Source organism: Lithobates pipiens, unplaced genomic scaffold (assembly GCF_037356315.1).
Source record: "Lithobates pipiens isolate NorthernLeopardFrog02 unplaced genomic scaffold, aLitPip1_a1.2 Scaffold_16, whole genome shotgun sequence".
Lineage (NCBI taxonomy): Eukaryota > Metazoa > Chordata > Amphibia > Anura > Ranidae > Lithobates > Lithobates pipiens.
Window position 1 is genome coordinate 252,685,442 of NW_027507748.1, and position 25,226 is coordinate 252,710,667.

The 25,226-nt window shown below is 47.6% G+C and overlaps 1 protein-coding gene across 12 annotated transcripts in view; it reads right to left on the reverse strand.

The window, feature by feature from the left end:
- LOC143982506 (zinc finger CCCH domain-containing protein 11A-like) overlaps window positions 1-25,226 on the reverse strand; it is an 805,224-nt gene that overhangs the window by 94,036 nt on the left and 685,962 nt on the right. Inside the window, exon 12 of one of the 12 annotated variants that reach the window (XM_077481307.1) lies at window positions 2,170-2,215. The exons of the other annotated variants lie outside the window; for them this stretch is intronic. Within the exon in view, the coding sequence (XP_077337433.1) occupies window positions 2,170-2,215 (46 nt within the window). The remainder of the gene's footprint in view (window positions 1-2,169; window positions 2,216-25,226) is intronic. 12 annotated transcript variants of the gene reach the window in all.

A 25,226-nucleotide genomic window follows, 5' to 3' on the forward strand; every position in this document is an offset into this window, starting at 1 on the left:
GATCCTGTCAGAACACCCGTGGACTAAGAGTCACCAACGGTATCGAAGGGACACCTCTCCCAAGGGGTCATTTGACTTTCAGATATCCATAGACGAGACGAAGGCTAGAAACCAAGTGCCAGCTAGATTTTAATCTCTTTTCTGGTGGGTGACTATAAATAAAAATGTTGACTAAATTAACTATATATACTATAACCAACAATTTGTAAATTATACAAGGGGCGCAGTGAAGGGCAGAACAGCTAGCTCCCACATCTCTAATGACATGGCAAAACCGTATGGCCCTAGATATATTAGCGGAGAGAGGGGGAGTATGTAAAATGGTCGGTACTATATCCCTAATAATACAGCTCTTGGAGGGACCGTGACCACAGCCCTGGAAGGATTGACTGCTCTATCGAATGAATTAGCGGAAAACTCTGGTATTAATGATCTATTCATAAACTGGCATATACCAGCATTTACTTTATGCTGGTCCCTATACATTTATATGTATATGTATATGAAACAACACAGGAAAATCACCTGCAACTACATACACTCTTATTATTTTTGCAATATGCATACCCAACATAGCAGGAAGTTTACCTTATTCGCAGTGTCTTTCTGATATATACATATAATTTTTTTCACAATCTTTACAGTTCATGGACAAGGGCGGACTTCTAGGGACACTTATATTTTTATCTATCAAGGCCATGTTGGTGCTCCGGTTGTTCCCCTCTCCCGCTCCCTCAGCTCCCGTGCTGGATGTTTGTTGCTGCCGCCACCAGTGGAATCAGCGACTGATGGCCTGGTCCAGCCCATTGGTGATTATGGGGTCCCTAGCCTGACCCTAATCATTACTCACCTTCCTGCCTATTTGATGCAACATACATTTATTTGATTTACTACTTGTATTACAGATTTAGCAAAGCATTTACCCCTGAAGAGCGTGCATGGTCTCGCGAAACGTCGTTGGGTACTACTCCTCATGCAGGCAAATTTCTTTGATGTTTGTATATTAGTATATATGGTTTTGCCATGTATATTGATTGTCTCATGTTCACATATGCATATTTTATTGGCCTGTCGTTATTGCTGTTGTGTTTCAGATGCGCAACAACTGTAATAAATCAACATTATTTTACTTCCATGACATGTTTCTTGACTAATCATATTCACCTCACTCAAAGTCCCAGGGCAAACCCCTTGTACATATGTATAAATCTGTTTTGGGGCGTTATTCCACATATACCCATAGCATGTGTGAGAAATATATAATTTAAAGCGACAACTTTGTGTAAACAAAATAAAAATTTAAATATTATATATATAATATTTTTTACCACAAGTTTCTGGAAAATGTATATATATATATATATATATATATATATATATATATATATATATATATATACACACACACACACACACACACATTTTCCAGAAACTTGTGGCAAAAAATAAAATCTTCCATGGACTCAACATGCCTCTCAGCAAATAGCTTGGGGTGTATATTTTCTGAAAAGGGGTCATATGGGGGGAGGGGTGTTATTTCAGGGCCTCTGAAACTGTGATAAGCAATGAGGAACTGAAATTAGCAACTTATGCCCTTTGAAAGCATGAAGGTGGTCATTCGTTTTTGGTCCCTGTACGTGGCTAGGCTCCCAAAAATTCTCACATATGTGGTATCCTCATACTCAGAAGAAGAAGCACATATCATAGGTATATGTAGATTTACACCCCAAAATACATTCATTTTGGGGTGTAAAATTCTACATATACCCATAGTATGTGTGAGCAAAAATGGGATTTTTGTACTCACCGTAAAATCCATTTCCTTGAGTTCATCGACAGACACAGCTCCTCCACAATTTTGACCATTGGGTTAGATCGCCTCCGCAGGAGTAGGATTAGGCAGAACAAAAAACACCTGTATACGCCCATGGGCTGTCCCCAGTCAGTATATAACCCACTTCCTGCTCTAGGTATTCAGTTTAGTAGCAAGCAGTAATAGAAGTATCAAAAACTCCATAGAGGGGTGGGTACTGTGTCCGTCAATGAACAAATTTTCTCTCTTATTCATCCACGGAAACAGTGCAACCTTAATCTTGACCATTGGGACATTTAAAAGCAGTGACAAAGAAAAATGGAGGGGTGGGTAAAAATAGGATTTTTTGTACTCACCTTAAAATCCTTTTCTCTGTAACTCACCGACCGACACAGCTCCTCTCTATAACAAAATGGGTTGTCACTGGATATTGTAACAGAACACTTCAGAACTTTTAGTTCCGCCCAGGGGGCGGTCCCCAGGCTACAACCCCCACAGCCTGCCCTAGCAGACTCAGTACGTCAACAAGCAGTATAACAAGGAGAAAAAGGAGGGGCGGGTGCAGTGTCGGTCGGTGAATTACAGAGAAAAGGATTTTACGGGGAGTACAAAAAAATCGTATTTTCTCTTATATTCACCGAACCAACATAGCTCCTCTCTGTAACAAATTGGGACGTCCTCAAGCAGTGCCAAATGAGGGGTGGGGATAAAAGCATAAAAACTTCATCCACCATGACAAGTGGGAACTAGTGAAACTAGTCAAACTAAACCCACAAAAAACAGCAGTGTGTGAAAAAACACCGCCATATAACTGGGTATCCTCAACAGGAGTGATCCCCAACACCACAACAGTGCATAAACACAACAGTACTGCGTTTTTATCGAAAAACCAGGAAAAACGAAGCTTGCATATCCAATTGAAACTTTGTGGCCAAAGCAGGCATCAGCCGATGCACTGACGTCTACCTTGTAGAACTTGGTAAACGTATTGACAGACGACGTATGGACAGACGACCAGCTTGCCGCCTTACACAGCTGAGCGACCGACGCTTGGTGTCGGAAGGCCCATGACGTTCCGACTGCCCTTGTAGAGTGGGCCATGACCGGAAAGGGGGGCACCTGCCCCTTCAAAGCGTTGGCTTGTACTACAATCTGTCTGATCCACCTGGAAATGGTGGCCGACGAGATCCCCATACCCTTCTTTGGACAAGCCACCGAAATAAACAGTGAGTCTGACTTCCGAAAGGGAGCCTTGGCATACAAATACACCTTCAGAGCCCTAACCACGTCGAGAGCGTGAAGGGTCACCTCTTTGGGGTGCTTCAGCTTAGGACACAACGATGGTAATACAATGTCCTCATTGATATGAAAAGCCGAGACCACCTTCGGTAGAAAAGATGGTTGCAGACGCAACACCACCTTATCCCTATGGATGACCAGATAGGGCGACTTGCAAGACAAGGCCGCCAATTCCGAATCCCTCCTGGCCGAGGTAATGGCCACAAGAAAGACCACTTTCTGGGAAAGAGTCAACAGGGGAATCTCCCTGATATTTTCAAACGGCGGTTTTTGAAGCGCCGACAACACCAGGTTCAAATCCCATGGGGGTAACAGGTGGGAGCACTGGAGGGACTACATGTCGTACTCTCTGAACAAAGGTACCAACTAAGCAGTGCGATGCCAGGGGTCGTTGAAAAAAAAAAGACAGCCAGAGCTGCCCCTTGATGGTGCTCAATGCCAATCTCTGGTCTACTCCTCGCTGGAGAAACAGCAGGATCCTTGCTATGGAAAAGGAACGCAGATGCCAACCATTCTCCTCACACATGGAGATGTAAGCCTTCCAGGTATGATGGTATATCTTCCTAGAAGAAGATTTCCGTGCCCTCAACATAGTTGGAATCACCGAGTCCATCAGACCCCGGTTCCTCAACACCTGGCTCTCAACAGCCATGCCGTTAAAGCCAGCGATGGTAAAGCAGGATGAAAAATCAGACCTTGAGACAGAAGGTCCTCTCGCAACGGCAGTCGCCAGGGAGCGTTTGCAACCAGACGCACCAGATCTGCGTACCAGGGACCCTGAGGCCAATCTGGGGCAACCAGTATCACTGGGATCCCCTCGGCTTCCACTCTGCGAAGCAGACATGGCAACAATTTCAGTAGAGAAAAGGCGTAGATCAGCCGATACTGATCCCACGGGGCCCACCAGCGTGTCGGACGCGTATGCCCACGGATCTCTTGTCCTGGACACGAATCTTGGCACCTTACGATTGAGACGGGAGGCCAATAGATCCACATCTGGTGTTCCCCACTTCAGGCACAGCAGCCTGAATGTCTCCGGATGCAATGCCCATTCTCCTGGGTCCAGCATCTGCCAACACAGATAGTCCACCTGCCAGTTTTCCACACCCGGGATGTAAATGGCCGACAGGGCCGGAACATGTCGCTCTGCCCACCGAAGTATGTGAGCGACCTCTCGAGCAGCGGCTGTGCTTCTTGTTCCCCCTTGGTGATTTATGTATGCCACCGCCGTGGCGTTGTCCAACTGAATCCTGATCGGACGCCCTTGAAGACTCACCGACCACGTACGGAGACACAGCCTGATCGCTCTCAATTTGAGCAGATTGATCAGCAACTCGGATTCTACTGTCGACCAGAGGCCCTGAGTCGACTGAACCCCCATCACTCCACCCCAGCCGGATAGACTGGTGTCTTTAGTGACCACCGTCCACTTCAGAGGAAGGAATGATTTTCCGGACTGAATCACCGGGGACCTCAACCACCAGATCAGAGAGTCCCTGACTGGTTGGCTCACCTGGAACTATCCATCCAGGAACAACTGAGACTTGTCCCATTTTAACAAGATCTCCTTCTGCAGTACTCTGCTGTGGAACAGGGCGTAAGGTACTGCCTTGAAGGAGGCTACCATGAGCCCCAGTACGCGCATGCAAAACTGGAGCGACGACCACTTGCGGTTCATCAGCAGTTTCACCGTGGACCTGAGAGTCTGCAATTTGTCTGAAAGGAGAAAAACTCACGCTTCCCTGGACTCTAACAGCAAACCTAGGTACTCCAGACGCTGGGTTGGCACAATCACCAACTTCTTTAGGCTCAACAGCCACCCAAATTCTTGCAGGGTCTGCATGGTAATCGCCACATCCTCCTCTGAGGTGGAAGTGCAGCGAATACTGAGCGAACTGATTAAATCCTGAACCTCTGCACTTTTACAAAGCGATTGAGGGCTTTCAAGTCCAAATTGTGGTTCCCTAGAAGGAAGGGGTACATCCAAATAGATTTGAGTAGAATCCCTGGAAGCGTTCCGGCTCCGGAACAAGTACAATCACCCCTCGATTCAGCAAGTCCCTTACAGCCCCCAACAGGGCCTCCAGACGAACCGGGGACACGGGTATGCTGGAGGGGAATAATCTGTTTGGCAGCCAAGTGAGGAACTCTATCTTGTAGCCTGTGAAAATCAGATCGCAGACCCATTGGTCGGATAACCGGGAGGACCACCGGGCTGCAAACTCCCGAAGGCAAACCTTCATGCGGTAGCACTTTTGTTCGCAGGCTTGTTAGGCTTGTGGTTCCAGGGACGTTTTTGACCGTCCATGGGTGTCCTGACGGGCTGGGGATGTTTTGTCGAAGAACCGGGAGGACGAAAAAGACACTTGTGAGCGGAAAAAGAGGGCCCTTGCCTGCTGCGTGGCTCCTTAGCCTTCCTGGCCTTTGGGAGTAGAGTACTCTTACCACCAGTGGCATTTTTAATAATGTCATCTAACGAGGCTCCAAAGAGCCGGTCGCCAAGGAAAGGAAGATCCGGCAGGGCTTTCTTGGATGCCTGGTCAGCAGACCAGCATTTTAGCCAAATCAGGCGCCTCAGCACCACAGCTGACACTGAAGCCCTGGAACAGAGGGAGAGTATCCAGGGCCGCGTCACAAACATACTTAAGACCTTGCACTAGTTGGTCTGCTAGTTCCACGCAGACAGGGGAGGCCTGTTGCTCTCCCAGATCACGGTGCAAACGTTTTGCCCACTCACTCAGTGTCTGCGATACCAGTGCGGATGCCAGTACAGGTCGCACGGCTGACCCCCACAACCGTAAACAAGGAACGAGACACCGCCTCGGCCTTCCTGTCCGTGGGATCCTTAAATGCAGGAGTCCCCTCAATCAGGATCGTGGTTACTTTATTTACCCTGGATACTGGGAGGTCCACGACCAGAGGAGCTGACCACTTTTTGACAAGGCTTTCCTCAAAGGGGTAATGCACCGCCATGTATTTGGGGACCGCAAAGGTCCGTTGCGGGCGACCCCATTCCTTGTAAATGAACTTATCAAAATAAGTCAGATACGGGAACACCTTGGGTGAACGTGCTGGCTTGCAGGACCCAAAAGGGACAGGTACATCAGCAGAGAGATCCGCTGGCTCCTGAATCTTCAGGGTATCACGCACAACTGTGATAAGTGCTCCAACTAGCGCTTTGTCGCACACGGACCCGGATGGGGACTCATCCTCACTGTCCAAACGGTCCTGGTCAGCATCATCTGACAAGACAGAGCAGGGGTCACCAGCCTCAGCAGGACCCGAGTCTGTGTCAGAGCTCTCCCCAGATGACGGGGGGAGGCAGGGGCCACTTTTTAGCACCTTTCTTCCCACGCATTGCCTCTATCTTGGCAACGAACGAATTGAGGACCGCCGTAAGGGTGTCCATAGGGACCGCACAGTCTGCGGTGACCCGGTTGAAATTGCCTGGATTTCAGGGGAAGAAACACCAGTTTCTGAAGCCATGCTGACCCTACCCTGTCTGCCACCCGAAGGGGACTTAGGACAGTGAGAGTCCCACCCTCCTGCTGCCGCTGACTGAGGGGCTCTAACCCGCTGGACTCACCGCCCTGAGCAGTTCCACACTGTATTACAGCAGTGCCTGTTGATCCCCAGCACTCCCAGATGCAGAGATAGCAAAACTGTGTCGGTGGCCGGCCAGCCGGTCGCACGATCGTTGAACGATCGGTGAGCGATCTGACACACGTGTCCACAATCACAGGATAAACCTCCCAGTGCTCTGTGATGACCAAACAGGAAGCTGAGGGCACAGGGGCTGCTGCTCGAGCACAAAAAACATGGCGCAGCTACAAGAAAATGGCCGCCAGTGTTCTAATAGAGAATCACTAGGAAAATGGCCGCTTGAAGCCAGAAGCATGTCTGACCCTTGCCCATACTTAAAATGGCCGCCGATCAGTGCTACAAGAAGCTAGAGAAAACATGTGGCAGACACAGCGCTGCACCAACACAGAGGCAGACTACACAGGCATCCAGTGGGACTAAGCTGCAGGACCCAGGCACCTCAGTACAGCTAAACCCACAGGTGAGAGCCCAGCACATGCACGCACCACTCAGCATCATGGCCCCCCCCCGTGAGGGGGGAAAGGAGGGGATTTAGGGACCGGGGAGAGAAGAGAGGGGGGGGTGAGGGGGGCCCCCGAATCAACCTCCCAGGGAATGCCCAGCTGCTCCACCCTACCAAGATAGGGAGAGCTGTAGTTACCAGTCCTGAAGAGCTGGGGGACATCCCATGGTAGTCAATTCCTGATCAGTACAGGGAAAACTACTGGCCCGGCATACTGTGACGCAGACATCAGTAGCCCGGTCATATGTATGCCCTGGAGCATAAAGCTCACCGACCACCTCTGGAGTTGAGGTATGTCGTGGCCTGCCGAGACGTAGCTGCAACCTGCACACACTCAGTGGCCGGACTGGGGAGACTACAAGGATAAGTGAACCAGCCTGTCACCCAGCCAGCTGTTGATAGAAAATCACAGGATCATTCATCTTGCGCAAAAAGCCAAGCTTCTGCATCAAAAAAACACGGACCTATGGGCCCGCAGGGTTCGTAGGTCTCATCTCCTCACTAGGCAAGAAAAAACTGAGTCTGCTAGGGCAGGCTGTGGGGGTGGTAGCCTACGGACCGCCCCCCTGGGCAGAACTAAAAGTTCTGAAGTGTTGTGTTACAACGTTGCCTAGTAATCTCCAGTGATAGGGCTGACAACCCATTTTGTTACAGAGCGGAGCTGTGTCGGTCGGTGAATATAAGAGAAATAACCCAAGGCTAACTAAAAGTGCCTTAACCAGGACACAGAAGCCTTAACTGGGTCACAGGAGCCCCATCAGAAATAAAACATTTTAAAGAAAAAAATACCCCTCAAGAGGGAACCCCCCTCTTAAAAAGAAGCCTGCAAAACCTTGCCGCCAAAAGAAGCATCCGCAAATGCCTAAATATCTACTTTATAGAATTTAGTGAAGGTATGCACTGATGACCAAGTGGCCGCTTTGCAAACCTGACACTTGATGATGGAAGACCCAAGAAGAACCAAGCACCTGAGTAGAATGTGCCGTGACAGGGAAAGGAGGAACCCGACCCTTAACAGAATAGGCCTGAGTCAGTCTGTCTGATCCATCTGGAGATTGTAGCCAAGGAAGTGGGCAGCCCTGTCCTTGGTCCCTGTGTAACCAAAAAAAAAAAAGTGAGTCTGACCTCCGGAAGAACTCAGTGGCTGCCAGATACACTCGAATCGCACGAACCACATCCAAGGTAAGCAAAGCAAATTCCATGGGATGAGCCAGCTCTGTACACAAGGAGGGCAAAACAATGTCCCTATTCAAATGGAAGACGGAGACAACCTTGGGCAGAAATGACGACAGGATATTGCTGTCAACTCTGAAACCCTGCGGGCCAAGGTAATAGCCACTAAGAATGCCACCTCCTGGGATAATGTAAGTAAGGGAATCTCCCGAATATTCTCAAATGGCGGTTTCTAGAGAATAGCAGCAAGTATAAACCCCATGGCGGCAAAAGAGACCGTACAGGAGGAGCCACATGTCGGACTCCTTGAATGAAGGTACAAACTAAAGAGTGAGTGGCTAGGGATCGCTGAAATAAGACTGCTAAGGCAGACACCTGGCCCTTGATGGTGCTCAAAGCCAACTTTTGCTCAATGCCCTGTTGAAGAAAAGCTAAGATCTGAGCCACAGAAAAGGATCGAGGCTGAACGCCATTCGACTCACACCAAGAAACGTACGCTTTCCACCTTACAATGTTATATCTTACTAAAAGTTGACTTCCTCACCTTCACCATAGTAGGGAGGGGTTCACTGATCCCGACAGACTGGTTCTCTTTGAGAGGTAGCTTCCAAGGGACGTTTACGGCCACCAGAAGACTTTCGCCCTCGGTCCTTCGAAGGCACTGCAGAAGAGGAAGCTGTTGGCCCTGCATTGGCACTAGGATGACTGCAGCGTCTACCAGAGGAACTCGCAAGATTTCAACGAGCCTCAGTTGCTTCCTGTTGAACTGAATCTGCTGAAGGGCTGACATTTGAGAAGAAAAACTACTAACCTGGTCAGCATTCACTCCAGAGTCAGACCCAGGTAGCCCAATTTCCTGGACAGGGCTAGAGGGGACCCTTGGGTAGTTCGGACGTCACCCAAACCTTTACAGAAATTATACTCATGCAAGGAGACACAGGGCCCCCTTGAAGTGGACATATTATGTCCCTCTTCTTTGCTACCCCCAAAAGGTTCACAAAGGAGGTCCATGAATCTGCAAACCAGTAAAGATGTCCCCCCCCCAGCAATGGGTGAAGGCAGACCTTCATGCTAAAGGAGTCTTGTCAGTGGATCCAGAGAAGCCTGCTCTGGCTTACCAGACCAAGATTGCTTGGAACTTTCCGGGGAAGACTTGAGAGATCTGTTTCCTTTATCTGCAGTCCCAGAAGCCTGGAAGAATTTCTTATGGGTTGAAAAGGAAGGCCCCTGTCTGCGACAAGGTTCTTTCCTTTTCCTAGATTGAGGCAGGAAGGTACTCTTCCCCCCTGTGACACCCTTAACTGCTTGCCGCCTGCCCACCATCAAATGACGGTGGGGCGGTGCGGCTCTCGTTTTGGGACACGCACGCCCCCGATCACTGGAAAGAGCCAGGTCCGCGGCTCTTTAACCATGTCATTGGCTGTGTCCAATCACAGCCGGTCACATGCAAACAGGGAAGTGCTGGTAATCGGCGGAGAGCCGATCAGCGGCATCCAGGAATGTAATCAAGGCACTGATCCTTAGTTCCCTGATTACAATATTGCAAAATAGTGTCACAAATCAGTGCCCACCACTGCCCACAAGTGCCACCAATCAGTGCCCATTAGCGATGCCAGTTAGTGCTGGCAATCAGTGCTGCCCATAACTGCTGTCAATCAATGCCCATCAGTGTCACCCACCAGTGCCACCTATCTGTGTCCACAAATACGGCATATTAGTGCCTCCTCATCAGTGCCCATAAGTGCCACCTCATCACGCACATAAGTGAAGGCGAAAAATGACTTAGTTACAAAATTTACTGACAAAAAAAAAAAATTTTTTGTAAAAAATAAAAAACCCAGCAGTGATTAAATACTGTCAAAAGAAAGCTCTATTTGTGTTAAGAAAAACTGGGTACAGTGTAGCACGACCGCACAATTGTCATTCAAAGTGTGACAGCGCTGAAAGATGAAAAATTTCTTGGGTAGGAAGGGGGTGTAAGTGCCCGGTAGGCAAGTGGTTAATGTCATCCAGGGGAGCCCCAAACAGGTAGTCGCCTTGAAAGCCAAAGGACACAGCCACATCTGTGGCTCTGTCAGCCGCACCCCCCATCAATAGAGTGTCCCGAACCACAGTAACAAGTGCATCCAGCAGCACATTTTCATTCGCTGCTGAGATCGCAGAGGACTCATCCTCACTATTGGACGGGTCAGGGGGTGAGATATTAAACTCCCCTGGACTGGCCACGTCCCTGGCGTCATCAGGCTCAGAATCAGATGAGACAGACTGAGAAGGGAAAGGAGGGGGACGCTTCCTCCTGGGTATTTGCCCACATGCTACTTCCACCCGGGATACCAATGACTCAAGGACCGCCGTCAGCGCAACCATGGAAAGCTGGGGTTCGGAGGGACCTGCCACCCCCATGAGGGGATCAGTGCATGAAATGTGACCCTGAGGCTCTATAGGGAAAAAAGACCCTGTAGTACAAAAGGAATCTTTGGTACCACCAAGGCACACCCCAATCAGCAGGGTACCTAACAGCAGAGAGGGAGATAAACAAGGACCCCCAAAGACTCACCCTCCCATCCGGAAAAGCGGCGTAATTCGGACCCAGCAAACATCAATGATCGGCATCTATTTCATCAATCCCGGGCAGGAAGAGGGGAAGAGAGGAGGAAGAGTCAAAGCCCTGGCATCTCCAGCGTCTCCTTAGACTAAGGAAAAATGGCTGTTGTGATGTCATCGGCTACACAAACATGGCCGCTGGCTGAAGACCAGCCAAACCAAGGGAAAATGACCATTGTGATGTCATAGGACCTCGCAAACATGGCCGCTGGTCGTTTGACATGTTGAAGCATGCTGCCGGGATCCTCTCTGTGCCTTTAACATCACTGCGCCCTCTGCAAAGGGACTCCCCTCCAAAAAGGTACTGTACGCCACCAGGCCGGGTGAACAGTTAAGGGGACACCGCTGTGCACGCTGCGCTCTCAGCACTGGGATCCCCAAGCTGCACACTACCTCACACAACAGGGCATGCACCTAGGGGTCTCCGCTGCACCCTCTGCATTGGCACCCCCCCTTACCACCAGGGCAGGACACCACCCAGAATGGGAATGGCGGGGAAGCCCACAGGAGTCCCTGCTGTCTAAACTGGGACTTCCAGACGCCCATCTTAAAAAAGGGACTTTAGGATGGGAAGAGGGATCCTGTAGGAAGGTCCGACCATCCCTGGAGGGTACCTGCGTCCACCCCAAACTGCACCAAGGAGGAGAGGGGGGCTGTACTTGCCGATCCACGGTGCGGGTGACCCTCCAGACAGAACTCCCTGCCACCAAAGTGGAGGGCTGTCGGCCAAGGGACCGCTGCAACATCCTGCCAGAGCCCCTTAGTCTGCGACCCTGCAAGACGTTTAACTCACGGGCCAGCCTCTGTCCATTAAGGCTAAGTGACAACTTTGGGTAAAAAATATACATTTTTTTTAAAACTTGTGACAAAAAATAAAATCATCCATGGGCTCAATGTGCCTCTCAGCAAATTCCTTGGGTTGTCTAAAATAAAAAAAAATAAAAAAAAGGGGGTAATTTGGGGGCCGTGGAATTTTAGCACCTCAAGAAATGCCAGTCAGAAAGTATAAGCTGCATAAATTCCAGAATACAGTGGATATAAAAAGTCTACACACCCGTTAGAATGTCAGGTTTCTGTGATGTAAAAAATGAGACAATAGTTTCAGAACTTTTTCCACCTTAATGTGACCTATAAACTGTACAAATGAGTTGAACAACAAAATTTGATCTTTTAGGTGGAGGTGAAGTAAAAATAAAAGACTAAAATAATATGGTTGCATACGTGTGCACACCCATAAACCAATACTTTGTTGAAGCCCCTTTTGATTTTATTACAACACTCAGTTGTTCTGGGTATGAGTCTGTCAGCATGGCACATCTTGACTTGGCAATATTTGCCCACTCTTCTTTGCAAAAAAACTCAGAATCTGTCAGATTGCAAGGGCATCTCCTGTGCGCAGCCCTCTCCAGCTCACTCCAGAGATTTTCAATCAGATTCAGGTCGGAGCTCTGGTTGGGCCACTCCAAAACTTCTTCTGGTGAAGCCATTTGTTGATTGGGATGTATGCTTTGGGTCGTTGCCATACTGAAAGATGAAGTTCCTCTTCATGTTCAGCTTTCTAGCAGAAGCCTGAAGGTTTTGTGCCAATATTGACTGGTATTTGGAACTGTTCATAATTCCCTCTACCTTGACTAAGGCCCCTGTTCCAGCTGAAGAAAAACAGCGCCAAACCATGCTGCTGCCACCACCACCACGCTTCACGGTGGGGGAAACTCTACTTAACACTTGCGGGTTTCCCCCACATCCAATTCGCACAGCAGGAGATTGTGACTGGGTCTCTATGGAGCCGGCTCACATTTCACCGCATCGATTTGCACCGGAGCCCTGTGCGTCTTTTGGTCCATTTCAGGTCCGAATTCAGACAAAAATTTGGCTTGAAATTGGACCTGATACAGTGAACGAGGACGCACCGGACTCCTGCTGTGAGCCACTGCATACTCATGTGTGAAACCAGCCTCGTGCTGCTAGTAGCAGATAGGAAAGTACATTATATCATATTTACTTGCGTTAAACTTTTTTTTTTTTTACATTTCTTCAGTTACTTCATGTTCCCATGCCTAGGCAAATGATGTTACACATCCCAGGAATCCTTCAGGTGGGGAGGAGGATTTTTTTCCAGCTAAGCAAACCCTCCTGTCACATGCCATCTAAGGCAGGAATCCATCTGCCCTGCATGCGTCTAAGGGCGGATGTATTTCAGGAAGTAAATGCTAGAATCATCTAGCTGCCAGAAATGGGTGTTTTTCAAATTAATTTCTCAGCAAAATAAAGCATGGAGACATGGATGGATGGGTGAGTTTGCTATAAAATTTGAGTTTGCTATAATATTAAAAATGACAAATTGAATTTTGGTGCTCAGATAGTGTAGTTTCACTTTAAGGAGGGTCTTCAGTCTATATAAAAAAAAAAAAAAAGTCAAAGTCAGCAGTTACAAATAGTGTAGCTGCTGACTTTTAACCACTAGGGATCCACGCTATAGACGAATGACAGCTACAGCGCGGACTTGCTTTGCCGGGACTACATCTATTGACGTCGTCCCGTGCACGAGCGGCCTGCGCGCCCCCTGCGTAGCGCGCTCTGTGATCAGCGAGTCTATGAGACTCGCCTGATCACGGATCGGAGCAAGGGGTCGATCCCGACCCCTTACCACGTGATCAGCTGTCAACCAATGACAGCTGATCATGTGACACAACAGAGACGGTAATCGGCTATTTTTCCTCCTCGCGCTGCCAGAAAAAAAAAAGCCGATCATGGCCAGCTTATCAGTGCCCGCCTGCCCCCTGCCAGTGCCACCTAGATAATAAAAACATGCCCCCCATCAGTGCCACCCATCAGTGCCCACAATCTGCCTCAACAGTGCTGCACCCCAATGCCACATATCCGTGCCCATCAGTGTCATCTACCAGTGCCCATCAGTGCCGCCCATCAGTGCCACCTATCAGAGCCACCTATCAGTGCCCATCAGTCCCATCTATCAGTGGTACCTATCAGTGTCCCTTAGTGCCACCCATCCGTGCCACCCATCTGTGCCATCTTATCTGTACCCATCTTTGCCGCCTTATCTGTGCCCATCAGTACTGCCTTATCTGTGCCTATCGGTGCCCACCAGTGCAGCCTATCGGTGCCCACCAGTGCAGCCTATTGGTGCCCACCAGTGCCGCCTCATCAGCATATTTCAATGAAGGAGAAAAATGACCTGTTTCCAAAATTTTATAACAAACTATGAAACATGATTTTATTATTTATTTTTTTGCATCTTTTTTTGTTTGTTTAGCAAAAAATAAAACTCCCAGCTGTAATTAAATACCACCAAAAGAAAGCTCTATTTGTGGGAAAAAAATGATAAAAATTTCATTTGGGTACAGTGTTGTATGGCCGCGCAATTGTCTGGGCAGGAGGGTGCCCAGTAAGCAAGTGGTTAAAGACCCTTACCTGTACAGGGATCCCAGCACTGTCACTGGAGCTGGTTCTTCACTGTGTGGCTTTACAGCAAGCTCCCCATTGCACATGTGTGAGTTCTGCTGTGCTTTATGAATGAACCTGTAGCCTCCTTGAGACCTGTGACATGCTTATCGTAGGTGATTACAGCGGGAGTTGGAGTGGGTATCTGTCAAAACTAGGTACCCACTCCCTTAAAAAAAAAAGAAGAAAAAACACACCTTCAAAAGAGGTAGGGGGAGGAGATAAAGTGGAACTTTAGGTGTAGTTCCACCTTAACCAGGGGAAAGTATGTATGTAATGCCCTCCAATTTGGGCTGTCAGTTTTTGGACTTCTATTGGAGCAGGAATTGTTTTGTTTGGTCTTTTCAAGATGGAAGTTTGTTTGCTTCACCCTGCCTCACAAGTTGAGGGAGGGAGAATTCAAATGTCCAGCCTGAATACAGGGCTGGTACTAGACTATTTTGCTATTTTGTGCCCTAGGCAAGACCGGATACTTATGCCCCCCCCCTCCCCAAAAAAAGGGAATGGCTTCATGCAGTGTCATTAAAATAACAGCCCAATACACTCTTTGATCACAGATTCACAGATCACAGTGTGTGTTGTGTGAAAATCTGTCAGTGTTTTTTTTTTTTTTTTTTTTTTTTTTTTTTTTTAATAATAGCACTACAACAGCAAACCTGCCAAGAGAAGGCTGCACACCAAAACTCATGGACGGGGCAAGGAGGGCATTAATCAGAGAGGCAGCACAGAGACCTAAGGTAACTCTAGAGGAGCTGCAGAGTTCCACAGCAGAGACCGGAGTATCTGTGCATAGGACGACAATAAGCCGCACGCTCCATTAGTTGGGCTTTATGGCAGAGTGGCCAGAAGAAAGCCATTACTTTAATCAAAAAAACAAAATGGCACCTTTTAAGTTTGCGAAAAGGCACGTTGAAGACTCCAAAAATGTATGGAGGAAGGTGCTCTGGTCTGATGAGACTAAAGTGTAACTTTATGGCCATCAAAGAAAATGCTATGTCTGGCGCAATCCCAACACATCACATCACCCAAAGAACACCATCCCCACAGTGAAACATAGTGGTGGACACATCATGCTGTGAGGATGTTTTTCAGCAGTCAGGACTGGGAAACTGGTCAGAGTTGAGGGAAAGATGGATGGTGCTAAATACAGGGATATTCTTTAGCAAAACCCGTACCACTTTGTGTGTGATTTGAGGCTAGGATGTAGGTTCACCTTGCAGCAGGACAATGACCCCAAACACACTGCTAAACACTCGAGTGGTTTAAGGGGAAACGTGTAAATGTGTTGGAATGGCCTAATCAGAGCACAGACCTCAATCCAATAGAAAATCTTTGGTCAGACTTAAAGATTGCTATTTACAAGTGCAAACCATCCAACTTGAAGGAGCTGGAGCAGTTTTGCAAATTCTGTAAATTAAATAATGCAAATCCTCAAACAATCCATGTTAATTCCAGGTTGTGAGGCAACAAAACACGAAAAATGCCAAGGGAGGTGAATACTTTTGCAAGGCATGGAGGAGATGGTCAGAGACTGCAGACATAGTACAGGATATGGTCAGACACTGCAGACATAAAACAGGAGAAGGTCAGAGACTGTCACCATAATATAGGAGATGGTCAGAGACTGCAGACACAGTACAGGAGATGGTCAGAGATGGCAGACAAATTACAAGTGTGTCCTAGCAGTGACCAGTGTGGAAAAACAATCACTGCACTATGTGTAAGCGTTTACAAGATACAACAAAGTGCCAAAAAAAAAACTTTACCATCAATTTCCTATTTTACACACAGAACCAGGAGAACACACTGATGATTAGACTTCTAACCTGGCATTATCAGTGAGCTTGTGACATGTTTTATCTAAGACCCATTTCACACTGGGGCGGGGGGCATCAGTGATAAGGTGATGCTAGTTTTAGCAGCGCTTTACCGCTGTTATAGCAACGCTATTTGGCCGCTAGTGGTGGTGCTTTTAACACCCCCCGCTAGCGGCTGAGGAAAGGGCCACTGCCATTTCAATGGGCAGGGGCTGCGGAGGAGCACTGTATACACCGCTCCGGCACCGCCCCAAAGATGCTGCTTGCAGGACTTTTTTTTCCGTGTCCTGCATGCGCACCGCCCCAGTGTGAAAGCACCCGGGCTTTCACACTGGGGCTGCAGAAGTGGCAGTTTACAGGTGCCTTTCAGGCACTATTTTTTAGGGCTCAGTGTGAAAGGGGTCTTAATGTGATCGTACCTTTTTCATGCTAGGTGTGTCAGATCCTCTCCATCCCGCCCAGCTCTGGCCACTAGCATCTTCTGGATAGGGATGAGCTCAGGCACATTCACATGGTCCACGTGCAGAGCTCGCCAGGAAGTCGGTGCATGAGACATTTCCCGATCTCTGCAGCCGCGCATCGGGGCAATGTCTCACTGCCTGTGATTAGCGCAGCGCTGCGCCGACTTCCTGGCGGGCTCGGCACGTGGACCATGCGAACACGCCTGAGCTCATCCTTACTTCTGGACAAATGTGATGGGCTGGGTAATCTGATTGGCTAAGGAGGTGGGAGGCTGAGCAATTTGGCAGTTATGCCCCCCCACTCAGAAGAGCAGCGCTATTGGCTGCCTGTTACACTGGTTGTTCCCTCCCCCTCCAGCATCTGAAAGTCAATGGGAGGGAGAGGGGGAAAGCTACCCACAGCTCTGCAATTGTTACCACCCGCTGCTCCAAACTCCTTGCTGTCCAGTCCTCCCCATCAGTGGCTCTGCTGGGTAAAAGGTGAGGCATGGGTCTGCTGCGCCCTAGGCGGCTGCCTAGTTTGCCTAGCGGAAGCGCCGGCCCTGCCTAAATATTTAGTAGGGCCTGGCCAATCCTGTTAAATAATCTTGAGCCCTGGGTCTTTTCTACCTATCGGAATGGATCTGCAGGCGGAGAGGAAGGGGAACTGCTTATCCCTGTAATCCCCCCCCCCCCCTTTCTGGGCTGCAGACTGGACTACCTTGCTGAACTAATTTTTTTGCCAGCATCCTGTGAATAAAGTCTGTTTATCTGTGGTTTGTGGCATCTAGCTGTAAACCATATAGAGCCATCTTTAATATTGATTGGACCCTGAGCTAACATTTTCTTGCGTGCCCCCACTCCCATGTAATTTCACCCTCCACCTGCTCTGAGACATACAATAAATAGTTTACAGCTCACATTACAGCTCACTTATTATTTGCTAGAGGTTACAGCATATGACTTCTGCTTGTCGATTAGTTGCTAGAGATTACTTTACATCAATACTGCTCACTGATTGGTTGCTAGAGGCTACTGGACATCCTTACCATTCACTAATTGGTTTCTAGAGATTACTGCATATTATTACCGCTCAATAATTGGTTGCAAGAAGTTAGTGCACATTGTTACTGCTCACTGATTGGTTTTTAAAGATCACAGCACATCATCTCCTCACTGTCTGCACAACATGGACTGGGGAGGTGAGGGGACCCATCAATAGAGAGAAAACTCCCAGGAAACATAGGACTCCTGGGATTAGTGGCAATGCTGAAGGGGTGTGTGTGTGTGTGTGTGTGTGGGTGATCAGCGGCAATGCTGGGGGGTTTATGAGTTCACCATGTAATGGGGGATTTTATGCCACCCACCAATATAAAACGGAAAATTCCTCAGAAAATACTTACTGTAATTTTTCTTTCCTGATGGACTCTATGGCAGCCAACGTGTGGGTTTAGTCCCACCTCTTCTACTACCCTATAGGACTCCACTCCCATAAATCTTTGCTCCCAGCCAGCGGGAGCAAAGGGAACTCTTGCTGCCATGGAGTTCATCAGGAAAGAAAAATTACGGTAAGTATTTTCTGAGGAATTTTCTGTTTTCCCGAGACAGACTCCATGGCAATCAACGTGTGGGAAATAACTTGCCGTACATACCCAGGTGGGCAAAATGCTGAACAAAGATTTAATTAACACCGTCAACAGACAGCACTTTAACACCAACATTAACAAAAGACAGAGCAGCTGGTTCAACACAATAATGAGACATAAAGGTATAGATTGATGACCAGGAAGCTGCCTTGCAGATCACTTCAGGCGCAACATTACATGAGACTGCCCATGAAGTTGAGAGACTTCTGGTTGAGTGCACGGTTACAGCCTCAGGAGGAGCCAAGCCCTTCTCTTTATAGGCCCATTGAATGGCTTGGATGACCCACGCAGCAATGGATCTGACGAATGCCCAGAGCCCCTTGTTTTTCCCATGAAACAGAACAAAGAAATAATCCGACTGATGGAAAGAAGCCGTGGAAACCAAGTATTGCTTCAAGGAGACTCCTACATCGAGGGTAGATTTACAGCTGATTTAAAGGTGGGAAGTGTGATCTCCTGATTCTCATGAAAGATTGAGGTGACCTTAGGGTTTGACCCTAGCATTGGAATTAGAACCCCTCTGTCTGGGGAAAAAAGGTAGAACAAGGTTCTTTTGATCCTAAAACCTGGATTACGGATACCCTCTTCGCCGAGGTGATGGCTATCAAAAAGGCAGTTTTGAGGGCAAGCTCTCTGATTGAAATTGACAATTGGTTTGTCGAGTTGTGAGAAAAACTCAAGGACTAGAGGGAGATTCTACTTGGGAAACCTAGGTTTCCTTTGAGGCCTCAGTCCAACTGCTCCTTTGAAAAATTGCTGAATAAGGGTGTGTCTAGTCCACTAGAAGGCTGTTTCACTAGCCCCAGTGAAGGCTGATATCGCTGATACCTGTGCACGGAGAGAACTGAAAGATAAGGATAAATCCAGGCCTGACTGCAGGAAGCTCAAAATGTTATGAATTGCTGGTGTGCTACATGAATTAGCTCTAGAAGACATGTGGATCGTGAATTTAGCCCATATTCATTCATACACTTGGTTGGGGCTTCTTGTTCTTGCATTCAGGTATGTGGGAATGACCTCTTCGGGGCATCCAAGTGCCTCCAACTTTCGACTCTCAAGAACCAGGCCTTTAATTGCAGGTGAGCTGGGCACGGGTGAAGAATTGTGCCCTGGGACAGCAGATCCGCTCTGAGCGGATGAGGAACCGGTTCCTGGAAACTGAGAAGTGTTAGGAGGGGAAACCAAGGCCTGTTGGGCCAGTAAGGAACAATGGCTATTACTTCCACTTCTTCCCACCAGAGTTTCTGCAGGAACTGAAGGACAATGGGTGTCGGATGGAAGGCATAGGCTCTGCAGAACCACCAACGCTCTGTCAGTGTGTCTATCTCGTAGGCCTGAGGCTCCCCGGCCTTGAATAATACCTCACCAGCTTCCTGTTGCATGGGGAGGCGAAGAGATCGACTTCTGGGGATATCCCAAAAGTTAGGATTCATCTAAACACATCCTCGTGAAGAGACCATTTGTTGTTGTCTAAGCAGACTCGAGAGAGGAAGTCCGCTTGGACATTCAGAATCCCAGGTACATATGTTGCTGTTATGTTGACCAGGTTCTTCTGTGCCCAGGTCATAATTGGTTCCACCTCTTGTAGCAGGGACGGGCTTCGGGTGCCCCCTTGTTTCCTTATGTAGGCTACTGTTGTCATGTTGTCTAATCTGATTAATACAGATGCCCCTGTTATATGGTTAAATGCCTGCAGAGTCTGGAACGCTACCCGTAATTCTAGGATGTTTGATACTGTTCCTCGAGAGTAAAAATCCCAGGAGCCCTGAGACACTACCATTAAGCAATCAGAGCCCCAACCTCTGTTTCTGGCACCAGTCGTTATTGTGACCCACGTGATGGGAAAGATAGAGTGACAGTTGCATAGGTCTTCCCGTTGAAGCCACTAGAGGAGGGAACCCCTCACGGCTGGAGTAATGTGAATACATTGGGCTTTGCTGCCCAACCGCTAATGAACAAAACCCCTTCTGGAAGGGCTGCATCCTCCACTGTGCCCACTTCACCATCGGTATTGTGGACAGCAGGGTACAGATGATCCTCACACACTGGAGGGCATGGAGATAAGAAGAGGTGAGAGCCAGACGAATCCTGTCTCAAACTATTGTAACCTTCTTCTTGGGTAGGGAGATGGTGTCTCTCACTGTGTTGAAGTGAGCTCAGAGGAACATAAGAGACTGCAAAGGTTCTAAATGACTCTTCTCTAGGTTCAGGAGCCACCCAAAGAGTTGAGATGACTTGACCTTTGTGTTCCAGGAGACAATCTCTGTCTTAAGCCAGCAGGAGGGGCTCATCTAGGTAACGGAGATGGATCCCTTTGGTTCACAGCAGCCAACAAGACCTTCAAGAAGACACGTGGAGATGTCGACAGCCTGAAGGGAAGGCAGGTGAATTGTAAATGAAGTTGGCCTATGGAAAACCGGAGAAGCTGTTGGAAATCTGCTGCCACTGGAACGTGGAAATAAGTGTCCTTGAAGTCTATAGAGACCAGCAAGTCTCCCGGTTGGACCAACTGCTGGATTGTGGACAGGGTCTCCATTTTGAACCTTTCTTTCCTGATAACACGGTTCAGATGGGTCAGATCTATGATGGGCCTGCATGCACCGTTCTTCTTTTGGACCAAAAAGAGAGGAGAATACATTCCCATGCCTCACTGGTCATCTGGAACAGGAAGAGCAATACAAATTTTACTGATAGAATCTGCCTTTTTTTCTTCTGAGGCTTGAAGAGACATGGGAACACACCCGAGCCTGGGAGCGCTGCTGAAAGTCCAGGCGTGACATGAAGAGACAGTTTTGATGGTCCAGAAGTCCTGGATTGAGGCTGCCCAGAAATGCCGAAAGCGGAGAAGGCGAGCCCCCACGCAGCCTGCCTGGGCAGGCTCAATTTTAAAAAAATAGACTTGATCAGTTCCCTTTCACCCATCGAACCGCTCTTAGCGGTTTTCTTGAAAGATGACTGTTTTGCCTTGTGCCGCGTATACACGATCGGAATTTTGGTCGGAAAAAGCTCTGATGGTTTTCCCTACAGTATTCCAACAGGATTTCGCTCAAGCTGCCTTGCATACACACAGTCACACCAAATTCCGACCATCAAGAACGAGGTGACATACAACACGTACGACAGGACTAGAAAAAAAAAGTTCAATAGCCAGCAGCCAATAGCTTCCGTCTCTTAGTTGAATCTGAGCATGCGTGAGCTTTTGCACGTCGGAATTGCATACATACGTTCGGAAATGTCTCCCTTGAACACAGATGTCCCTTGTTTTTCTTTTTTCTGTCAGCCGCCATTCACTTCCTGGTTTTGTTTTTGCGGCCGTTCTGCGCATGCGCAAGTCTTGCACAAGACAAGAATGAGACTTAATTTGTGCATGCACACTGCCATCAAAATGACAGTGAATGCGCAAGCGCACTAGTGTTGCGGCCAGCACGGCGGTGATGTCACAGGGGTGCCCCTTTTAAACAGGAAATAGCCTGCAAGCTTGGAAATGCTTGCGGGATTATAGCAGTGACTTCCTCTAGCCCCTGATCGTGTGTACCAGGAGTCTGTCAGGAAAGAGATTTCTACACCGACACCTATGTAATATAAGCATTTACACCAATCACTGGTGTAAAAGGGGAATATACAATGACCGCCATGTAAAGGGAAATTGACACTGACAACCATTGTCGAGGAGATTTGTACTGACCAATAATGTAAGGTGACACTACTACACCGACCACCAGTGTTAAAGTGTAAGTAAACCCTCCTGTAGTTTTCAGCCAAAGAAGCCGCTATTTAAAGCGGAGCTCCACCCGAATCACAACTCATATACCCTTAACATTGTTATATGCTCTAATTTCATTATAGCACCTTTACCTTGCTACTACATTCGTCTGTCTTTCTTTTTTTCTTTATTTCCTGGTCCTGGACGCTGCGGATATTGGCGGTGCGGCTGCGGATAGGGGCGGGGTTTCAGCAGCCAGGTCTCCTGGGATCCTTTTTTCAAGTTCCCAGGAGTCTGTGCGGCGCCCAGGCATGAGTTATCATGCGATTTAGAAAAAGGAAGTTGTTGTCGGCGCTTGGATTAGTTTTAACTGCGCATGCGCGAGATCAGCGCTTGAACGGGCGGTGCATGCTGGGACATCAGCAGCACAGTGTCCCGGAAGAGAATGCCTGTGGGCTTCACATGCCCACAGGCAAGATGGAAACAGTCAGCAGAAGATTTTATAAATGAGTATCTTTTCGGAAAAACGGCAGCAGGACATTTTAAAAAGGGAACAAGTAAGTGCAACATTTAAATATAGTACTCCTTGTGATTTCCCCCCACAAAAAAAAAAAAAAAAAAAAAAAAAAAAAAGAAGGTGGAACCCTGCTTTAAGTCTGCTTATTATAGTGCTACTTAGTGAAGGATTTCCTCTACTATTGCCATTTCTTTTTTGTAGCATCCTACATCATCCCAGATTTCCCCACCCAAGTACCATAAAGACAAACCTCCTAGAATGAAAAATTATTGAGCCTGACTGATGGATTGATGTTGTATTCCTGGCTGTTTTGTACCGTTTTGGGAACTAGCCAGTCTAATTTCAGCAACCCCTCCAGCGCTACATGTATAAAGACTTCCATGAGGGTAGAGAGATATCTTTTGGCCATTTGGATTATTACATCCTGCCTTTTCTGGCCCAATGTAACTTGTGGGTCAAAAAGCTTCTGGTGAGTCTATTCATAATTGTGCACAGTATGAAGAAGGATTTGACTTCATCTTGAATTGTGAAGTGTGTACTGTTTGTTCACAATGGAGTTGCGGATATTTGTTATTTGCCGTTTTGCAAAATTTATATATGTGTTTTACAGGTGTTTTTCAAAAAGTTTCTGCACTTTTTAAAATAAGTTTTGCAGCCATTTTCATCACAGAGTATTAACTCTTAAGCCTCATACACACGATAGGACTTTGTACAAACTTTCCCTTGGATTTTTGTACAAAGGGCGTCGGCCCTGAACTTGTATTGCATACACACAGCAGGACTTTTTCAGCCAACTTTCACCAAATCATGTGGGTTTTCTGCTCTTTACCGCCACCTTTGGTCAACTTCTGTATTGTTGTCTGATCTTTTGCATTGGTTCTGAGCATGCCTGTTTGTACTTTGTACAAAAGTCCTATGGTTTTCTGTACACACGATCAGACTTTGCTCCATCAGACTTTTGTTGCCAGAAAGTTTGTCCGTTCGCACAGCCAACAAAAGTCTGATGAAAACCAAAAAAGTTTGTCCGATGGAGCGTACACACGGTCGGATGTTGGTCCAAAACAGCTAATTTGCATGTTTGTTGTCAAAAAGTCTGATCGTGTGTATGGGCCTTTATACTAAACTGCAAGGTCAACCGGCTTGCCAGACAAACTAGCCACATGACACTCTCAGACAGGGCCAATTACAACTCTGCCCACCCTCACCATTTCCAAAGAAAAGAAGTGCTGAAACTTTTTGATGATCCATTGCATTTTATTGAGGGATTGTTGAGTGCTGGTTGAGTGGGAGGGTGGACATAGGCTTTCTGGCTTGGTTCGCTCTTTCTTTGGGGTGTCTCCCTTCAGGGGAGCCCCTACCCTAGTACCTGGGTGGGTCTGTTTCGGCAGACCTTCCGGAGAAAGGCGGTCGTCTGGTTTCAGCTAGGTGGGCCATGTATTGATACCTCAGTCCCCGTCTGGAGCCCAACTCCCCGGGGGATCAGGGTAAGGTCCTTCCTTGTGGAGGATAGCAGACACCCGCGGCACATTTTTGTGTTTCACTCGATGTGTGTGCACCGGGTGTAAGTTTTTTTGGCACCGGGTGTAAGTTTTTGGGTGTGTTTTGCACACCATAGGCTTTTTCAATAGAAAAAAAACAAAACACTTCAGTCCCTGTATATATTATACCAAAGGTTTTTTCTTCTACCATTTGTAATTTGGAAAGAAGATTTATGCTATGATGTCTCTCCATAGTGGGGCTAAACATAGCAGATTCCCATCTAGTGCTCAGGACCCACTTATTGAGGTGCAGGAGGCTGGGGATCAGGAAGATCTTCCCAAATATTTGGAAGATACTTATTTATCCTCTTCTGAGGATCGTAATATGGAAGAAGTAGCATCACAAGACAGGTTGCTTGTGTACTCCCTTACTCAACCTTTTTTGCTGTCTGCAGCACAGGCTCTTGAGGAACCTACCTCTAATTGGGTTCATTAGAACCTCCCCTATCTGGGGATGTTTTTTCCTATCCATGCATGGCTAAAAAAGCTTATGTATTCTGAATGGGAACATCCGGATAAACAATATTATCCTCCCAAGAAATTCTCCACAGTTTATCCTATGAAGAAAATAGGGAGTTCCAGCAATTGATGCTGCAATCGCCTCAGTGAGCAAGAATCTCACATGTCCGCTGGATAATGCACTGATGTTAAAGGATCCAACAGATTAAAAGTTGGAACTTCTTTCTAAAAACAATGTCTTTAGTAAGTTCAGTAGCGCAGCCGATTTTTGCTGCAATTGGTGTATCCAAGTCCATTAAGGAACAGTTTGTGGAGATACATGAAATTCTGTCTGATCAGCAGGCCCAGCAAAGTTTTCTGTGGCTGAAAAATTGGTCAGCCGAAGCACCATGTAAAAAGCTCTTAGCCAGTTTTCCCTTTCATGGTGAATGGCTATTTAGAGACGATCTGGATAAGTACATCCAAAGGACCCCTAATGGGAAAAGCGCTCTTTTACCATTAAAGAAGTTCAAATATTTCTCCTTTAATCGTGCTGCCTCTCCTGTGCCAGGGGCATCAGCCTCTAGGCAATCTGGACGGCCTCAACCGTCAGATTCAAGGGAAAGTCCCAAAGGGTAGCACCAGGGTCAGAAGAGATCGTGAAGCAGAAA